Source organism: Podarcis filfolensis, assembly GCF_964270895.1.
Source record: "Podarcis filfolensis genome assembly, chromosome: 17".
Lineage (NCBI taxonomy): Eukaryota > Metazoa > Chordata > Lepidosauria > Squamata > Lacertidae > Podarcis > Podarcis filfolensis.
Genome location: NC_139621.1, coordinates 9,087,684 through 9,103,900, shown reverse-complemented (window position 1 = coordinate 9,103,900; position 16,217 = coordinate 9,087,684). Strand labels below are relative to the sequence as shown.

The 16,217-nt window shown below is 44.9% G+C and overlaps 1 protein-coding gene across 1 annotated transcript in view; it reads left to right on the top strand.

Annotated features, from left to right (window-relative positions):
* Window positions 1-273: 273 nt before the first annotated feature.
* Window positions 274-16,217, top strand: part of LOC310752354 (nuclear factor 1 X-type-like) — a gene marked incomplete at its 5' end in the record, with an annotated part of 229,254 nt that continues 213,310 nt past the window's right edge. The window contains 2 exon segments of the mRNA XM_083592463.1: window positions 274-339; window positions 803-903. Of these exon segments, the coding sequence (XP_083448589.1) occupies window positions 274-339; window positions 803-903 (167 nt within the window).

Here is a 16,217-nt window from a genome sequence, read left to right as displayed (position 1 = left end):
TGATGTTGGGCCAAATTCTCTCCACCGTCATGGTACGTGCCGTGGAAATCAATAATTTCCTCTCTGATTAATACTTTCCCTCCGAAGCAGCGGCGGACAATCCCGCCTTTGTGCTCGGCCTGCCACAGCCCGGCCGCCGCCGCCGCCGCCGCCGCCCCTACCCGGGGGCTTCGAGTTTGCAAAGTAACAGGCGAAATCAAAGCCTCCTTCGGGTCGGGGTGTGGCTAACCCTGGAGGCGCGCGAAGAGGGAGGTGGCGGCCGGGAGAGTCAGGATGGGCGAAGGTCACGACCGGGTCGAAGGCGCCGCTGCTTTCTATGTGAACAAAGAGCAAATTGGGGTGGGGTGGGGGGTCCCGGAGGGTCCCCCTTCCTCTCCCTGGACTCATGTTCCCCAATGGCGACAGAAAAGAGGCAGAGAGAACCAGACCGAGAGGTCCCCTCCCCAAACACCCGCGCCTTTTTGAAGCGGTGTCAGGTCAAGCAAGTCCACAGGTGCCCCTCCGGCTTTTCCTTTCCTCTCCTCCCCCTGTTCTGTACAAATCGTGTATTTAACAATTGTCAGCTTTGCGCAAGGGATCCGCGCCCGCCGTTATCTTAACCCAAAAATGGGGGAAGAGGGTCCCCCAGGGCGACAGAGGCCAAAACCCCTCTCCTTCCCTGGTAGGAAGATCTCGGAAGCCGCTCGGAGGAAAGTCCTTACTTAGGTTGCCGTTGTCGTCGCCGTTCCGTTTATTTATTGCTATTATTTCGCGCCGCGCGGTGCTTTTGCGAGCGGCGTAAAGAGGTCGCTGCCCCGAGGAGCTTACAGTCGATACTGCGGCCGTCGGGGAAAGAAAGGGTGAGGGAGAGACGGGAGAGGAGAGGAGCAGCAGCGGGGCACCGGGGGATGGGCGTGAGCGCAGGTACCGCCGCGAACCCGCCAGGTCTCCCTTCGGTGCGCGCGCGTGAACGTGTGAACGGGGCTCCAGCGCAGACCGTGTTCCCTCAACTTGTTGGTGGAACTGCTTAGCCATCTTAAATGCCCCCAGCCCATTTAAACAAGGCAGTGACGTGCTTGTAGCCACCAAGGCTCCTCGAACTTAGGTACCGGCCCTTGCTTCCGAACTTGGTGCTGTGGCGGGCCAAAGCGATCTTTGGGGATCTTCTTCGAAGCCGATCGATCGCTCTCTCTAGTCCTCCCCTCCCCTCCCCCTGCGCGACTTTTCCCCTGTGCCAAAACAGAAAAGCTCCAAGCAGCGCAAGAGGCCTCACGAAGCGGCGAGGAGATAAAGTCCAGAACCGTCTCTTGGGGCGATTCCAAGGTTTTATTTCAGACTTTTTGCGCCTGTCTCTACCCCGAGAGAAAAAGTAACGGCGCCTCGAAAATGGAAGCGGGGGAGGAGAGGGACTGCGCGGGCAGCCCTTAGGAGGCGAAAGGGGTGCGCGCCTCGGAGTGCGCCCGTCGGCAGGCCCCGGGTAGCGGGGAGGACCGCCAAGGACCCGGTCTGCTGGGAAGTTTTCCTGCGCAAGGAACGGGAGCCATCGCAAAAGCTGGCGCAGGAGAACTTCCCGGCGCGGCAAGTCCTGCGCAAAGATCTGGAGAGCGCCGCGCTTTCCCTTTCCTTGCGCAAACGCAAGAAGTTTTGCTTTGTTCTGCTGGTTGAGTGCCAGCGCCTTCGGAGCTGCAGAAATGAATTTTATTTTTATTGCACAAGGTGTTTAAAAAAACTATTTGGGGGGGCTGTATTTGAGTGGAGGAAGAAGGAATCTGGCTCTAAAAACAGCTGCTTGAGGTTCTTTTTAGACTCTCTTTAAAGCAACTTTTTGGGGTAACTTTTTGGGTGCACCTCCTTTTTTTATTTCCCTTCTGCTTTAACGTTTTTTTATTCCGGTAAGGCAGTCAGGACTACGGAGGAGATGCAGCCGAAAGCGTTTGATCATCGCAGCAGCTGAATTAAATATTGCTCTTTCCTTCCTGGGAACGGGAGATTTCCACGAGACAGTGTAGGCCGGGTCAGCTTTTGCACGGGAGGCTCTGCAGTGTTTGCGTGTGAAGGGGATTGTAGCAACAAGGTCTGACAGCTGAACTGCAGTTATTTCAGTTTTACTTTATTTTTAAAAGGTGATATCTCTCAATAATAATAATAATAATAATAATAATTCCAAGAGGTTTGCTAAATTGATCTCTCAATAATTTAGTCAGTGATACCTCCAGGACAGGGCTTTGGGGGTGGGCAAGTCCAGGACTCTCACTCAGCAGAAAGAGCAGGAGGGCTCTCTAATGCAGCAGCCTTGCCTTACTTTTTCCTGTAGTAAGGCAAGTTATACACTGAATAGCCTTCCCCCCATCCACCCATACCCAAGACTATTAGATCGAAAATATAATATCTACCAAACTGCACTGCTGGAGGATTTCTCCCCCCCCCCCCCAATTACACAGCAACAATTGGGCCAGCTTTGGAGATGGCTGACTTTGTGGCAGGTAGGCAGCAAGTGACTTCCTGTGCCATCTTGCAAGTGTGCACTTCTGTCACATTAACAAATGTAGGACCAATGCATTCTTTAGTTTTTGGGTTGTGCTTTGTTAGGTTGTAGGACAAACCGAAGGGAAATGTACCCTTCGATTGTGATTTTACAGTGCAATTGTATACGAGTCGAAGGAAGCCCTTTGAGCTTATTCCTAGGTAAGTGTGTTTAGGGTTGCAGCCTTCATCATGCTTGGTGGGGAGTATAAACCCTACTGAAACTCCTTGGGTTTTTGTTCTCAGGGAGCAGGTCTGCAGGATTGTTGCTTGTCAGGGATGTTGTCAGGCTGATGTGTCCATCCATCCCACAAACAGCGGCCTCCATTTTGCAAACAAGAGGGAGAGAAATGTTGTGGCAAAATGTCCAGTTTCACCTAAAGGAGAAGGACTGTAAGGCTGTGGCAGTGGCATAGCGTGGGTTGTCAGCACCCGGGGCAAGGCAAGTAATTTGCGCCCCCTAACCCGTGGATTTGCGCCCCCTAACCAATGGATTTGCCCTAACACCAGATGTTGCGCCCGGTGCGGCCGGCCCCCCCTGCACCCCCCACGCTACGCCACTGGGCTGTGGACACACTTTCTTCATTCTAAGCAGTTGGTATTTTAGGAAGGGGGTTAAAAGGCACTTCACAGAAACCAAGCAGTCCGGGAGTAGAGAGATGGTCATCTGAATGACAAAAAAAACATGGCACCTCTGATTCTACCTGTGGAACAAAGCTGGTGGCTTCCTGTTGGGAACATTTTGTTTGTACTTGGGCAAGAGACTTGGCCACTTTTCTCTCCCAGCCTCCTGGGAATCTTAGCTACCTGAGGAACCAGTTGGCATGTGGGCGTCACTCTAGGTGTGGACATAATGATTATTATTAATAACAGCCACATTGCAATGACCTGACCTTTTGCATGTATCTGTTTGGGACAGCAGAATCCTCGTCATTATCACCACCACCATTTATTAATTAGTGTTTGTTGGTGGAAGTAGATAGATAGTTAAGTCACACAGGCCTATCTGCTAGCAAATGCGTTGCCACATCTGCTGTTGACTTTGGTGGTAGAAAGCCAGCAAAACACAGTACAACTGGGCTACAATGTGTGAATTGCAGAAGGGCTTGTTTGAAGCTCCACACCAGTTGGTGCAAAAATGGTAGACACTGAGTCATCTTGATTGGTGTCAGTGAATGCGAAACGACAGCAGACTCACAGTTTAGTTGGATTTCTAATTTTGGAATAAACTACTTATATGAAATCTGCAATGTGTCCCACAACCCTTTAACCTCAAGGAAACAGCTCTTTGGTTTAACAGAATGTCAGAAAAAAATCAGATGTCACTCCGGCTAATCAAGTTTTATTATGCATGTGTGTCCTGTCCCATCATCATCTCTAAGCCAATGCCAAAGGGGGGGGGGGAGAGAAGAGCAACCCTCATGTCCTTAAGTTTCCCATCTGTGCTCCAAATTCATTCACCAAAGGCATGAATAAGGTTTGGATGCAACTCTCAAAGAATTATAGGGTGGCATTCACATTACCACCTTAGAGCTCTGTGAAGCTGTCCCCTCATGTTTCACAACCCTCTCTCCCCAGATGTTCACATCAGCACAGCTTCATTTGTGTCAGATTCGTTTTTGTTTGTGTACACACCCGAGGATGCTGACAGAGTGGGGATGTCTTTACCCCACGCAAAGGTGTTTGTACCTTAGTTAGAAATGAATTAGGCATGGTGTAAGGACTACAGTCGATGTGAAGCTGGTTTGAGAAACAATGCCTCAAACAGTAGCATTTGATAGCAAAGTATAGGATACATATGCATTGTGGCTAATGTTGTGTGGATGCAGATTTGAAAGCCAGCACTGGAAAGTAAAATTCGAGCAGCAGTTGTAGCATACAGAAATAATTTAACATCTTTCTTGGGCAATTCCAAGCCTGTTATTCCAAGAAGAAAGGCCTCTGGTTTCTTTATAAATGTATATTTCAACATTTTTTCCAATTCATTATAAATCTTTTCCCAGAAGTCTTTCACCTTGGGACAGGTCCACCACATATGATAAAAGGTTCCTTCCTTTTCTTTACATTTCCAACATAGATTGTCACAATTATGATATATCTTTGCTAATTTTACAGGGGTCAAATACCATCTGTACATCATTTTATTATATTTTCCTATAACACAGTACATGCAGAGAACTTGATCCCTTTCTTCCACAATCTTTCCCAATCCTCCAACATTATATTATGTCCTACATCTCTTGCCCAGTCTATCATCACAGATGCAGTGAGTTCTCAGTAAACACAGCCCTAGAAGGAATTTCAGCTGACTTCCATCTCACTCAGAATTGGGGGAGTGGTGGGGGTAAGGTATAATGATTGTTTAGATGTATGTATGTTACAAGGACTGTTAGCTTTATGAGCCCTTAGAAAGTTTCGGAGAGGCTAGCCATACAGACACACAAAACCCCAAACCTGTCTGTGCCATTGAAGAGGATCCTGGGGGCACTTTTTGGTATTATGCAGTGCCACTCCTTAGGAGACAAATAGGTTGCATGTTTGTTCTCTACAGGATGAAATATATGAGGAGATGACTCTGTGGCACTGCTGAGTTGACACCAAGCTCAGGTTTGCAAAGCCGTTCTGTTCACTTGTCGATTGCATGCCACTGTAGGCCAAAGCATACTTGGGTTGGAAAGTAAGTTGCACTGAAATCAATGGAATGTGCTCTCTAGGAAGGGCCAAAACGGACACTATGCAGGAGTCACAGACATATTCTCCCGATCGTTTCTTAAACTGGAAAGCAGCTCTGGAGGCTGCTGTCATGAGCAGAAGAGCAGCAGCTGCTTAACCCTACCCCCTTCTGCAAGTTCCCCCGGTGTTTGCTTCCTCCAGCTGCTTTTCCACCCACAGGGAAAAGATATGGGATCCCCATATCCTTTTCTCTGCTGGAATAAAGCAGCTTAGGGGGAGCAATTCTGAGCAGAAAAATGACAGAAAGGGAAGAGAGTTACTGGTAAGTTTCTCCATTTGAACTGATAGACTCCAGTGGTTGCCTTTTAGTTAAAGAAAACAACACCCTTTCCCCTCAAATATGGAGGCAGTTCACACCTCTCCAGCATAGTATCTACTCTGGCCCTGTGTGTGATTAGGACTGAGATACCAAGCTCCTATTTCAGGCTGTGTCCTGATTCCTGAAACCCTCAAATGAGCAAGCTTTCACCGAGGTCCTGACTAGCTTCTCTGTTAGAAGTAGCTCCTATATATGCTCTCCTGTGGAACCTACTTGTAGTGAAACAGAAGCGGAACAGCAGAGGCTGGTCTGAGTTGTTGACAGTTTTCTGATCTTTATCCTGCACCTGGTTACTTGTCTCTATAGGGTACTTGTTTCAGTCTGATGCCATGTTTGTTGGTTGGTTTGGTCCCCGTGGTGCTGAGGGCAAGCAAATGGGTGAACATTGCTCAGGGCTCAGAGTTGTGGCTAAGGATCACTTTCCCCAGGAGAGGCCCCCAAGGTCCTTTCCGCAGCCCTGACTCCTCCTGAGTAAGTGTGCAGTCAACTACAGCTGTTCAACATCACTCCTCTGCATGCATACTCAGAACTAAATCCTATGATATTTCATGGGGCTTTCTCTTGAGTCAATGTGCCTAGGATTGCAGCCCGAATGACACATGTGTGCTGAGAATGGGTGTGCAGAGTTTGACTTGGAAAGGAGTAAACTGCACGGCGAGTGCCGGGAAAAGGTGGACCTGAGTCAGTGGATAATCTCTCCTAAGCCAAAATTTTTCATTCTAAAATTGGAAACTTTGAATTCAGTTCTGCCTTGAACAAATCTCGCTCCACCTCAGATACATGCATGCATGCGTGTGTTTGTGTGTATCCATGTGGATCTGGGCTGCTTGACAAAATGGGAGTGGAATCCAGATCTAAAGAAAGGACAGGCCAAATATTTTGCTCCCCCCCTTCCTCAGCTTTCCCTTACCCATTTCCAGGGACCCCCAATTAATTTTGACAGGAGCCTTCTCAGCGAGGCGCCTAAAGCCAAACAAGCAAAACATGACACCTTTCTCCCCGCTTCACCCTTGGGCAAGAATTAGTGCTTTTGAATAGAGCAAAGTTTAAGAGTGTTGCCATAGTCTGAATTGAACTACAAAAAGTGTGCAGTGAAGAGGACATTTCAAAGTAGATCGGAGCTTTAAATGAAATTCCAAAGATGAAAAAGAAAAGCTACTGGTTTGATTTTATTTCATTTTTTAAAAGTGGTGGGACTGTGGGAGAATTCAAGCCCTGCCCTTGGAAACTCAGTTGAGCATTGGCAGTCCAGGATGTGCAGGGAAAGAGAGACAGGCTAAGTTCACCTGATCCAGCCAAGCCATCTGATCCAATATACTCACAACTTGCAATAAGTAGGCCTGCAATAAGGGGACCTAAGTTTATGGCCCTGGCAAATGGTCACCTTCTCTTCACATAAAGTGTTTAGGGCAACAGTCTGTGTGTGTGTGTGTATTCATGCACACCCACACACGCACAGAGCTTTGAATCATATTAGTTCAAATAAGAAAGATGAGAACAAAAGATTTGCATTATGACAAGTGAGAAGGCAAGAGCTTGGGTTTAATGAAGAGTCAGAAGAATATAGCATCATTGTTGTGGAGTTTAACGCTATGAAATGAAATGACACAGACTCTCCTGTTAATAAAACCATTAATCTACCTGTACTTTAAAGTTTAAGTGCAGGCAATCCTCTGTGCCCCCCCCGCCAAATAACAATGAGATAAGCAGTATTTTATGATTCCCCCCTCCCCCCCCCCCGAAAAAATTTGTCCAGGGTGGTTGGGGCAGGAACCATAATATTTCCTGTGTCTGGTGAAATTCTAACCCCGCGGCTTAGGGATTTTTTCAAAAAAATGTTTTTCCGCAAATTAAGATGTTGAGGGCTAATTGTGTCCTGCATCTAATGAAGCAGACCATTGCCCATGATAGTTCATGCTGCAATAATCAAGTAACCACGCAGATGCAAGATCACAGTCTTGTACACAGAACCGAATGTTTATGGGCTGTGACCCACATGAACCAAGACTTTAGGACAGAGGTCCAGTGTCCCACTCAGTAGAATGAGCAGGAGGGCTTGCTTAGCACATTTTGTAGTAGGAACAGAAGTGATAGACAGGATCTTCTAAAGAAGAGGGGCACTATGACCATTAAATCCAGTCTTTAAAATGACAAAGTCCCTACCAGAGAAGAATGTCAAACCAAGCAGATGAACTATGCCGAAATGGCAAAACTGACTAGAAAACTCAGACACCAAGAGGAAAATAATTTCATTAAAGAATGGGGGGATTATAAATTATTTAGGTGACCATTGTAAGCAGATGGAAACAAGAACAGGATTTTGATTCACTTGTAGTGTAAAAATTATTATGGATGGTAAGGTTCAATATAAAATTTGGAGTACGGATGAATATGCAGTTGTAGATGTTTAAACTGAGACTCCATGGGGGGGGAGGAGTCCTGAGATTTGGAGAATCTCTATATACAGATATGTAAATGTTAGTTTGTTCACACTTTGTATTTGTAAAAGCAATAAAAAGTATTTCATTAAAAATATATATCCGGTCTTACAATTACCTAACGGGGGAAAATTACCACCGGGACGCGGGTGGCGCTGTGGGTAAAACCTCAGTGCCTAGGGCTTGCCGATCGCATGGTCGGCGGTTCGAATCCCCGCGGCGGGGTGAGCTCCCGTCGTTCGGTCCCAGCTCCTGCCCACCTAGCAGTTCGAAAGCACTCTTAAGTGCAAGTAGATAAATAGGGACCGCTTTCCGTGTGCTGCGCTGGTGCAGGCTCGCCAGAGCAGCTTCGTCACGCTGGCCACGTGACCCGGAAGTGTCTCCGGACAGCGCTGGCCCCCGGCCTCTTAAGTGAGATGGGCGCACAACCCTAGAGTCGGACACGACTGGCCCGTACGGGCAGCGGTACCTTTACCTTTACCTTTACCTTTACCTTTACCTTTACCTTTACCTTTACCATTGGTTTTCCCCCTCCACACAACGGTTTTGGTCACTGGTCACCACTGGTGTTGCTAGGAAAACCCAGGACCCATAGCCTGCCCAGTATGTCAGTGTGTGAGGAACATGAGCGTTTTCCTTGTGGGGTCTCTGTAGATGCTTCAAAGAGCAGTAGCTGGCACACGGTACTTTTTCTGGACATCAGTGCCCCCCCCTTTTAAAGGCCCCATGTTTCTTGAATTCTGCCTTGGAGACCTGGTGTCTGCCAGAAAGATAAGGTATAAATATTTTAAATGGCATAGATTTTTTAAAAAACCTAAATGTTATGAAAAATAAAGTAAAGGGGAAGACATCCAGAAAACTGTACTCTCAGTCACTGAAGTGAATTTGAATCTCCACGTTACCCGTATGGTTGCCTTGAAAGGGAGAGGGAGAAAGAGCAATGCCTTATACTATTCATTTATTTACCTTTTGCTATTATGCATTTGGATTTTTATCCCTCTCAGCCTTAAATAACAATAAAACATGACATATACAGCAGCAGCAGCAACAACAGCAACTTCCCAAAAATAAAGGTCGGCATTTGTTAAAACCTTTATGCCGTCTACTTCCACCTATTGGTTTGAGTCCTCCTTTCCTTTATTCCAATTCAGATATAGTATAGCCGACTCTCCCAGTAACGTTCCTGCCAAATTCCAACCACAAAAGCCCTCCTATCATTTTGGCTTTTGAGCGTCCACACTCCAAATCACGTTTCCCCACTTTCACCCCTTTCCATGCCTTCCTTAATACCTAGCATTCCAGCCACCAAACACCATATCAAATTTTGCCCGTTTAAAGGACTGGATAGTTCCTGCAAGTTGAGGGGGCAACGAATTGATGCAAGTGAATCCACATTTGTTTTTTTTTTGCCCTTCTGCTGTTTGAGGCCAGCACGGTTATTTTCCCAGTACTTCTGCTCCCCATTTTCCCCTTTGCATGGTCACTGCCTTCCTGCCTGCAGTTTTATCTGCTCCTAATCTGAGGCCTGGATATGTGGGAATGGGGAGGAGGAGACCAAGAGCAGAGAAAAGACAAATTGGTCAACAAGCAAATTGATTAGTAAGGCTTATTACATGGGTAGGCAAACTAAGGCCTGAGGGCCGGATCTGGCCCAATCGCCTTCTAAATCCGGCCCGCGGACGGTTCGGGAATCAGCGTGATTTTACATGAGTAGAATGTGTCCTTTTATTTAAAATGCATCTCTGGGTTATTTGTGGGGCATAGGAATTCATTAATTCCCCCCAAACAAAATATAGTCCGCCCCCCCACAAGGTCTAAGGGACAGTGCTGAAAAAGTTTGCTGACCCCTGGCTTACTAGGTCTACAAAATATTATTTTCTCTGATATGAAGTTATGTGTCATTGTACATCATCAGCTTGCTCAGAATTCTTGCTATCTCTTTGAGTAACCCCTGGAATGGTTTTTAATCAGACTAGTAGAAGGGTTTTTTTGTGGGGGAGGTGGGAATTGTTCACTGGCAATATCATTACTTACTGTCCCTATTTGTTACGTATTTTATTTTTGAGCTCTAAGCGCTATTTTCGACCGATTATTACCTTTATATTTGCAGATTTGAATTAACTAACAAGTGGAAATAAAGAACAACGATGCACATTTTTTTTATTTGGTGAGAGAAATCAAGCTAACCTCCATTTCCAAATCTAGTATGGAGGATTGATATTTAGTTAGATTCAACCAAAGGGCTGTACCAGGATGCTGGGGTTGGGGGTGGGAGGAAGGTTGCACAAGAAGGAAACCAGTTGTTCTGGAGTGAAAATTATGTCTGAAATATTTGTTTGGCTCCTATAAAACTATCCAGCTTGTGTGTTTGCCTATGCATTTTCAGAACAGAATTTCATGAGGTTTCTGCTTTTGCTTGCTGCATATAAGACACCTCAAAGGACTTTTCAGAGACTGGGACATTTAGCATTGTGAAAAATTACCCCCCACCCCTCCCCACCACTTGGCAATATTTTAGCAACCAGCAGTTTGGAGAATACCAGCGACTTTTTGCGTAGCAGCTTCTGGGTAGAAACAGCTTCCAGCAGATCCAGTCTTTGTTTTTGAACCAGAACAGTGTGTTGTTGGAGTCTGCCCGGGAAAGAGGACTCTCTTGTCTCTGGTAAGAAAAGGTGGTAGATTTTGTATTTCTTTTTCAACTAAATCCAAGTTATGAATCATAGGGTCTGATTCATGGCAGGTGCAAGTTTGTATATCTGCTTTGCAGGAGAGGAAATGCCAATATCTGAGACAAGTCTTACCTGGCTAATAATTTTTTGTGAATGTGAATAAACTGCAGGATTTAGCCTTTTCATAGATGCCAGATATACAACTGAAACATATGCATGTGTAAAATATTTTAATGCTTGACAACTGTCTTTTTAATCATAGTTGGCTTATAAAGTTGCACTTGATTACCTGTAACGATTTCTCCACCTTTTTAATTTTCGCATTTAAAATGATGCAAATGGATTTCCCTTGTTTTCAGTAACTGGTTCCCCGCCCCTCCCCCCCCCACAGCAGAATTTCAAGTTTTATGCAGAGGTTTTTTGTTTGCTTTTACAGCTAATACCATAGCTTTGACACCCTCGGTTCTCACCCTTTCATTTCCATCTTATACAGATTATTATCAGTTGCCAAGCATTTTCTGTTTGGAATTATCATGTCCAAAAAACAAAAGAAAAGTTTTGCAGTCACAGAGAAAATAAGTGCCTGTGCTCAGGGCTTCTAAAAAACCCAGGGACCAGAAAAAGATGACAAAGACTCTAAGAGCGCAATCCACCAGGAAGTTCTCTTGCGCCAGCCTTGTGCAAATGATTGGGAGCTTGGCAAGAGCATATTATGCTCTTTCCACAGTTTGCATTCATTTCAAGCGGGAACGGGGGAACATCCCAGGGAATGGTATGGTAAGATTTTTATTTTTTTTAACATTTTACACCTTTTTCCCCTTAAGAAAACTCATTTAATAATTTTGGAAGTGAAGGCAAGCGGAAAGTCAACAAATCACAACCAGGAAATTAACCACAAGGTTGAAATGCTGAAAAGCCCATAATAAAAGAAATATCTCAGCCGAATTCTGTAGTAGTGGCAGGAGGCTTTCTTGATAAAGAATTTGAAGAGGACAAAATGTTTGCATTTTGTTTTGTTTTTTTGGCAGAAGACGGGTAAAGCAATCCTGCTGCAATGAGAGCAGCAAAGTCCCAAATAGCCAGAGAAACGAGCTAGTTAGCAGTTGTGCATAGCAGAGTATTGTCTGAGATGGGCAACTATTGTGCAAACTCCAGAGAAAAGTGCTGTTTATTTTGTGTGAACTCCTAGTAAGATTGGGGGGGGGGTGTTTCCTAAGTAGGGTCTTGAGTTCCACTGTCTGTAAGGCTTGTGTTGGGGCTAAAAATATGTAACCACCATAATATGAGTGAAAAGCCCTTAACCTGTCCCACGGACCTGGCATTGTTCGGACTCTCCTCCCCCCGTCTTGCTTGTTGAGAATGGAATTTAACGTCCAGTGCAAAAGCGCTGAGCTATTTCCAAACCCTACTTGTAAATATCAGCTCGAAGATGAAGCCCTTGGTTGTTCCTTTTAAAATATTTTTGGAACTAGGAAATAGGAACTGCTGGTTGTGTGCTGGGACTGAGGTAGAGCGGAGGAAAGAGAGCCGTTTCAACAGACCAGTTCTTTCAAAGACAATTGGCAAGTATTGTTCCAAAAGTTGTGTGGATGAGAAGGGCCTTAAAGAGGTCAGTTGCCACATAGCGAATGAAACTCAGTAATAGCTGAATTTCTCACTTTTGAGAGCGCTGTAGTTTTGCTGGTTGTGGATGGGCTGTTGCTTCTGTTGTGTCCTGCAAGTCAGAAGCAGGTGAATGGGAGATGTTGGCCTGTGGTGCAAGGAGAGGAAATGAATTGGATTTCCACAGGGTTCAGCCACGAGGGCCCCTTAGCAATGGGAGGTCATGCTTGCAAATCTAGGCCATAAATAAAGAAGGTACAATGTTGGGTCAGGGCTGAAGTTTTCACATGCAAGTGGCTTTACAAAATCTGATTTTTCTGATCCTCAGAAAACTAGCAGACACTGGGCGGGGGGGGGGAAGGTGTTTCAGAAGCTAGTATGCTAACTAATTATCATTTAATTAGAAATACGCAGTTTAATTATACAACCAAAGTAACACCACTTCCAAACCACCTGAGACCTTATTAGCAATTTTTTAAAAAAAATAAATAAATCAGTGTTTCATAAAATAAAACTAAATGTTTCTTTTAAAAATTGGGTTTTATCAGTGATTAGGCTGAAAACAAAAAAGAAAAATATATTGGGCACAATTCAGTCAAACCTCACTGCTTTTAGGTCTCATGGGCTTCTATAGGGGTTTAATTAAGTGCTGATAACTTTCCTATTGAAACTGGCAAGTCTTAAAAATGTTCAACAGGCTGGATCATGACTGCTCAACATCTTAAAAATCAGAATCCAAATACTTGGCTTTAACTCTTCTAGAAAGTGAATTATACAAATTGTAACTTTAGCGCCTTTTAAAATTAATTTAATTAATTCACAGCAAGTAAGCAGCTTTGCAAATCATGTGCATGAATTTATAGTCATATAAAGTGTACTTAACCTGTATGTTATTATTTAGAAGTAAGTGTTCCAGGGTCACTTCTCGGGAAACCCAGTTATTTATGGTTGCATTGAAATGGGGTTCTGCTTTGCACAGAGCTCCATATAACCACCACCCTAAACAGTTCAAAAATATTCAAACCAAGGCAATCCAAATCTTACCCTCCAGAAAAAATTCTGAATCAATATATTATCTCCTGTCTTGCTTGGGATAGCAGCGAGTGGGAATGTCTCTAGGAATTAATTTGCAGGTCTCGGCTATAAGGGCAGTGATATTTCTCCAACAAATAAAATAATTAAGCTTGTATAAATACACTCAATTTTGCATAAGCATTTCTAATTTGCATGCCTGACTTTCTGCCTAGTATTTGAAGTTTGTGCCCTTGCTGAGTTTCCCCCAAGAAGAAATAGTGCAATGGCAGAAGTAACATCCAGGCAGGCAGTTTTAGAGGGACAGGGTGCCCTGACTGGCATGGAAGATCCACCCACTGGGTCCTGTTGAATTCAGCAGGCATGGCCTGCATGTTTTTTGCCGTATATCCATAGCCACAAGGACTAGAAACCCTTTTTTTAATGAGCAGGCAAACGCAGATCAAGGAATCAAAATTTTGTACCAGACCAGTGCAAAATTTTGCATATGTGGAATCACAGAAGACTAACCATCAGAGTCAAAGATGTCATTAGAGGTAAGAAAGCTTCCTTCAAAAAAAAAATAGAAGTGGAGTCCAGTGGCATAGTGTGGGGGGAGGGCCAGAGGGGCAGTGGCCTCGGGTGCAAAATTCTGAAAGGGGCACAACCAGGAGCAACAGCCACCTGCCCCGCCCCTGGGCTTGCTGAGCTGGGAGGCGATGGAGCTGCCAAGCGGCAGCAGCGCTGGCAGCCATGTGCCTTGTGGACTCTGCATGCCTCCCCTGGCATCCATTTCCACCCCAGCTGCCCAATCCGCCAGGGGGAGTGCAAAGCTTGCCCTGCCCCGGGTACCAGCAACCCACACTATGCCACTGCTTGTGTCCAAAGGAGGAGAACAAAAAGGAACACAAACTGTGGCAAAATAAGAGCAAGCAGGTAATAAGAGATACAAAAAAATAATTTGAGGAGCACATTACTAAAACATAAAGACCACCACAAAAAAATAATAATCCTTAAATACATTAGTAGCAGGAGATGGTGTGTGGAGGTGGTTGGACCCTTAGATGACAAGGGAGTCAAAGGTATGCTAAAGGAGGGTAAGGGGGTTGCAGGGAACCTGCATGAATTATTTGCATCTGTCTTCATAGATCCCTATGCCTGAACTAACTTTTGAAGGAAGCGAGTCTGAGGAACTAAGGCAGATAGTGGTGATGAGAAAGGAAGTTCTAAACCTACTAGAGTAAACAGACAAAATAAAAACTGAGAAGTCGCCAGGTCTGGATGGCACCCACCCAAGAGTTCTCAAATAATTCAAAGGCGAAATTGCTGATTGTCTAACAGAAACACGTAATTTGTCCCTCAGATCAGCCTCTGTACCTGAGGACTGGAAAGTAGCCCACGTAGCACCAATTTATAAAAAGGAAGCCAAGAGGTATCCTGGAAATTACAGGCTGGTTAGCTTAAAGTCTGTCCCAGGAAACCCGGTGGAAAGTATGATGAAAGATCAACTAAAGTAGCATATAGAAGGACAAGCCTTGGTGAAGCTGAGCCAGCACGGCTTCTGTACGGGAAAGTCTTGTCTCACTAACTTACTAGAGTTCTTTGAGACTGTCAACAAGCATATAGATAGAGGAGATCCATGTGACATAGTGTAGTCGGACTTTCAAAAAGCTTTTGACACGATACCTCACCAAACCCCTCGTAAGGTTAGCAGTCATGGAATAAGAGGAGAGGTCTTCTTGTGGATCAGGAACTGGTTAAGTAGCAGGAAGTAATGGACAGGTTTCTGAATGGAGGGATGTAGAAAGCAGACTTGCCCTGCGATAGGTATTGGGACTTGTGCTTTAAAACTTCTACATCAACAATCTAGAGTTATGGGTGAGAAGTGAGGTGACCATATTTGCTGATGATACTAAATTTTCCAGGGTTGTTAAAACAAAAATAGATTGTGAAGAGCTCCAAAAATACCAGGGCAGTACCAGAATGAATAGGGCAGTAAAATGGCAAATACCCCAAAGGGCAGTAAAAATGAGAAACGCAATTCAATATAAACAAGTGTAAAATGATACATGTGGGGGTGGGGATTGTTTTCACATATACGATGAACTGGCAGTGAATGACTAGGAATGAGACCTTGGGATTGTAGTGGATAGCTTGATGACGATGTTGACCCAGTGTGTGGCTGCCGTGAAAAAGGCAAATTCCAGGATAGATACCATTAGGAAAGCGATTGAAAAGAAAACTGCCGACATAATAATGTCATTATACAAATCTATCATTTGACTACATTTGGAATACTGTGTACAGTTCTGGTTGCCTTACTCAGAAAGGATATTGTAGAGCAGGAAAAGGTTCATAAAAGGCCAACCAAGATGATCAAGGGGATGAAGAAAGTTTGCAGCATTTTGGGACTTTTTAGCTTTGAGAAAAGGAGTGTAAGAGGTGACACTACGGAAATCTATAAAGTTATGCATGTCTGGAGAAAGTGGAAAGGTCCCACCTTCCTTAATCCTATAACTTGTTGACATGATGAGCTTCAGGGCAGATAAAAGCTTTTTCCTCCATGAATTCATCTAACCCTCTTTTAAAACCATCCAAGTTGGTGGCGATCACGACCTCCTCTGGGACTGAGTTCCATAGCTCACTGTTTTTTCTGACAGTTTGTCTCATCCTTCGTCTCAGATCAGGGATCCTGGCAGTCAGAACCTAGTCCTTGGTGCATGCGGCTTTGGGATAGTTGGCCAAACAAAGTAGTGTGTCTTAAGCCTGGTATCCATTGCTCTCGGGCACTGCTGCAGAGTCAGAAGGAGGGATTGAGTCCTGCTGTCTGACAGCCTCAGGAGTGTGTCGGGCGACACAAAGAATCAACGATGTTTTCCTCTTGCCCTATGAATGCTGAGAGTCCACCTTTGCTCTTTAGTCTGAACGACACACAATACCATA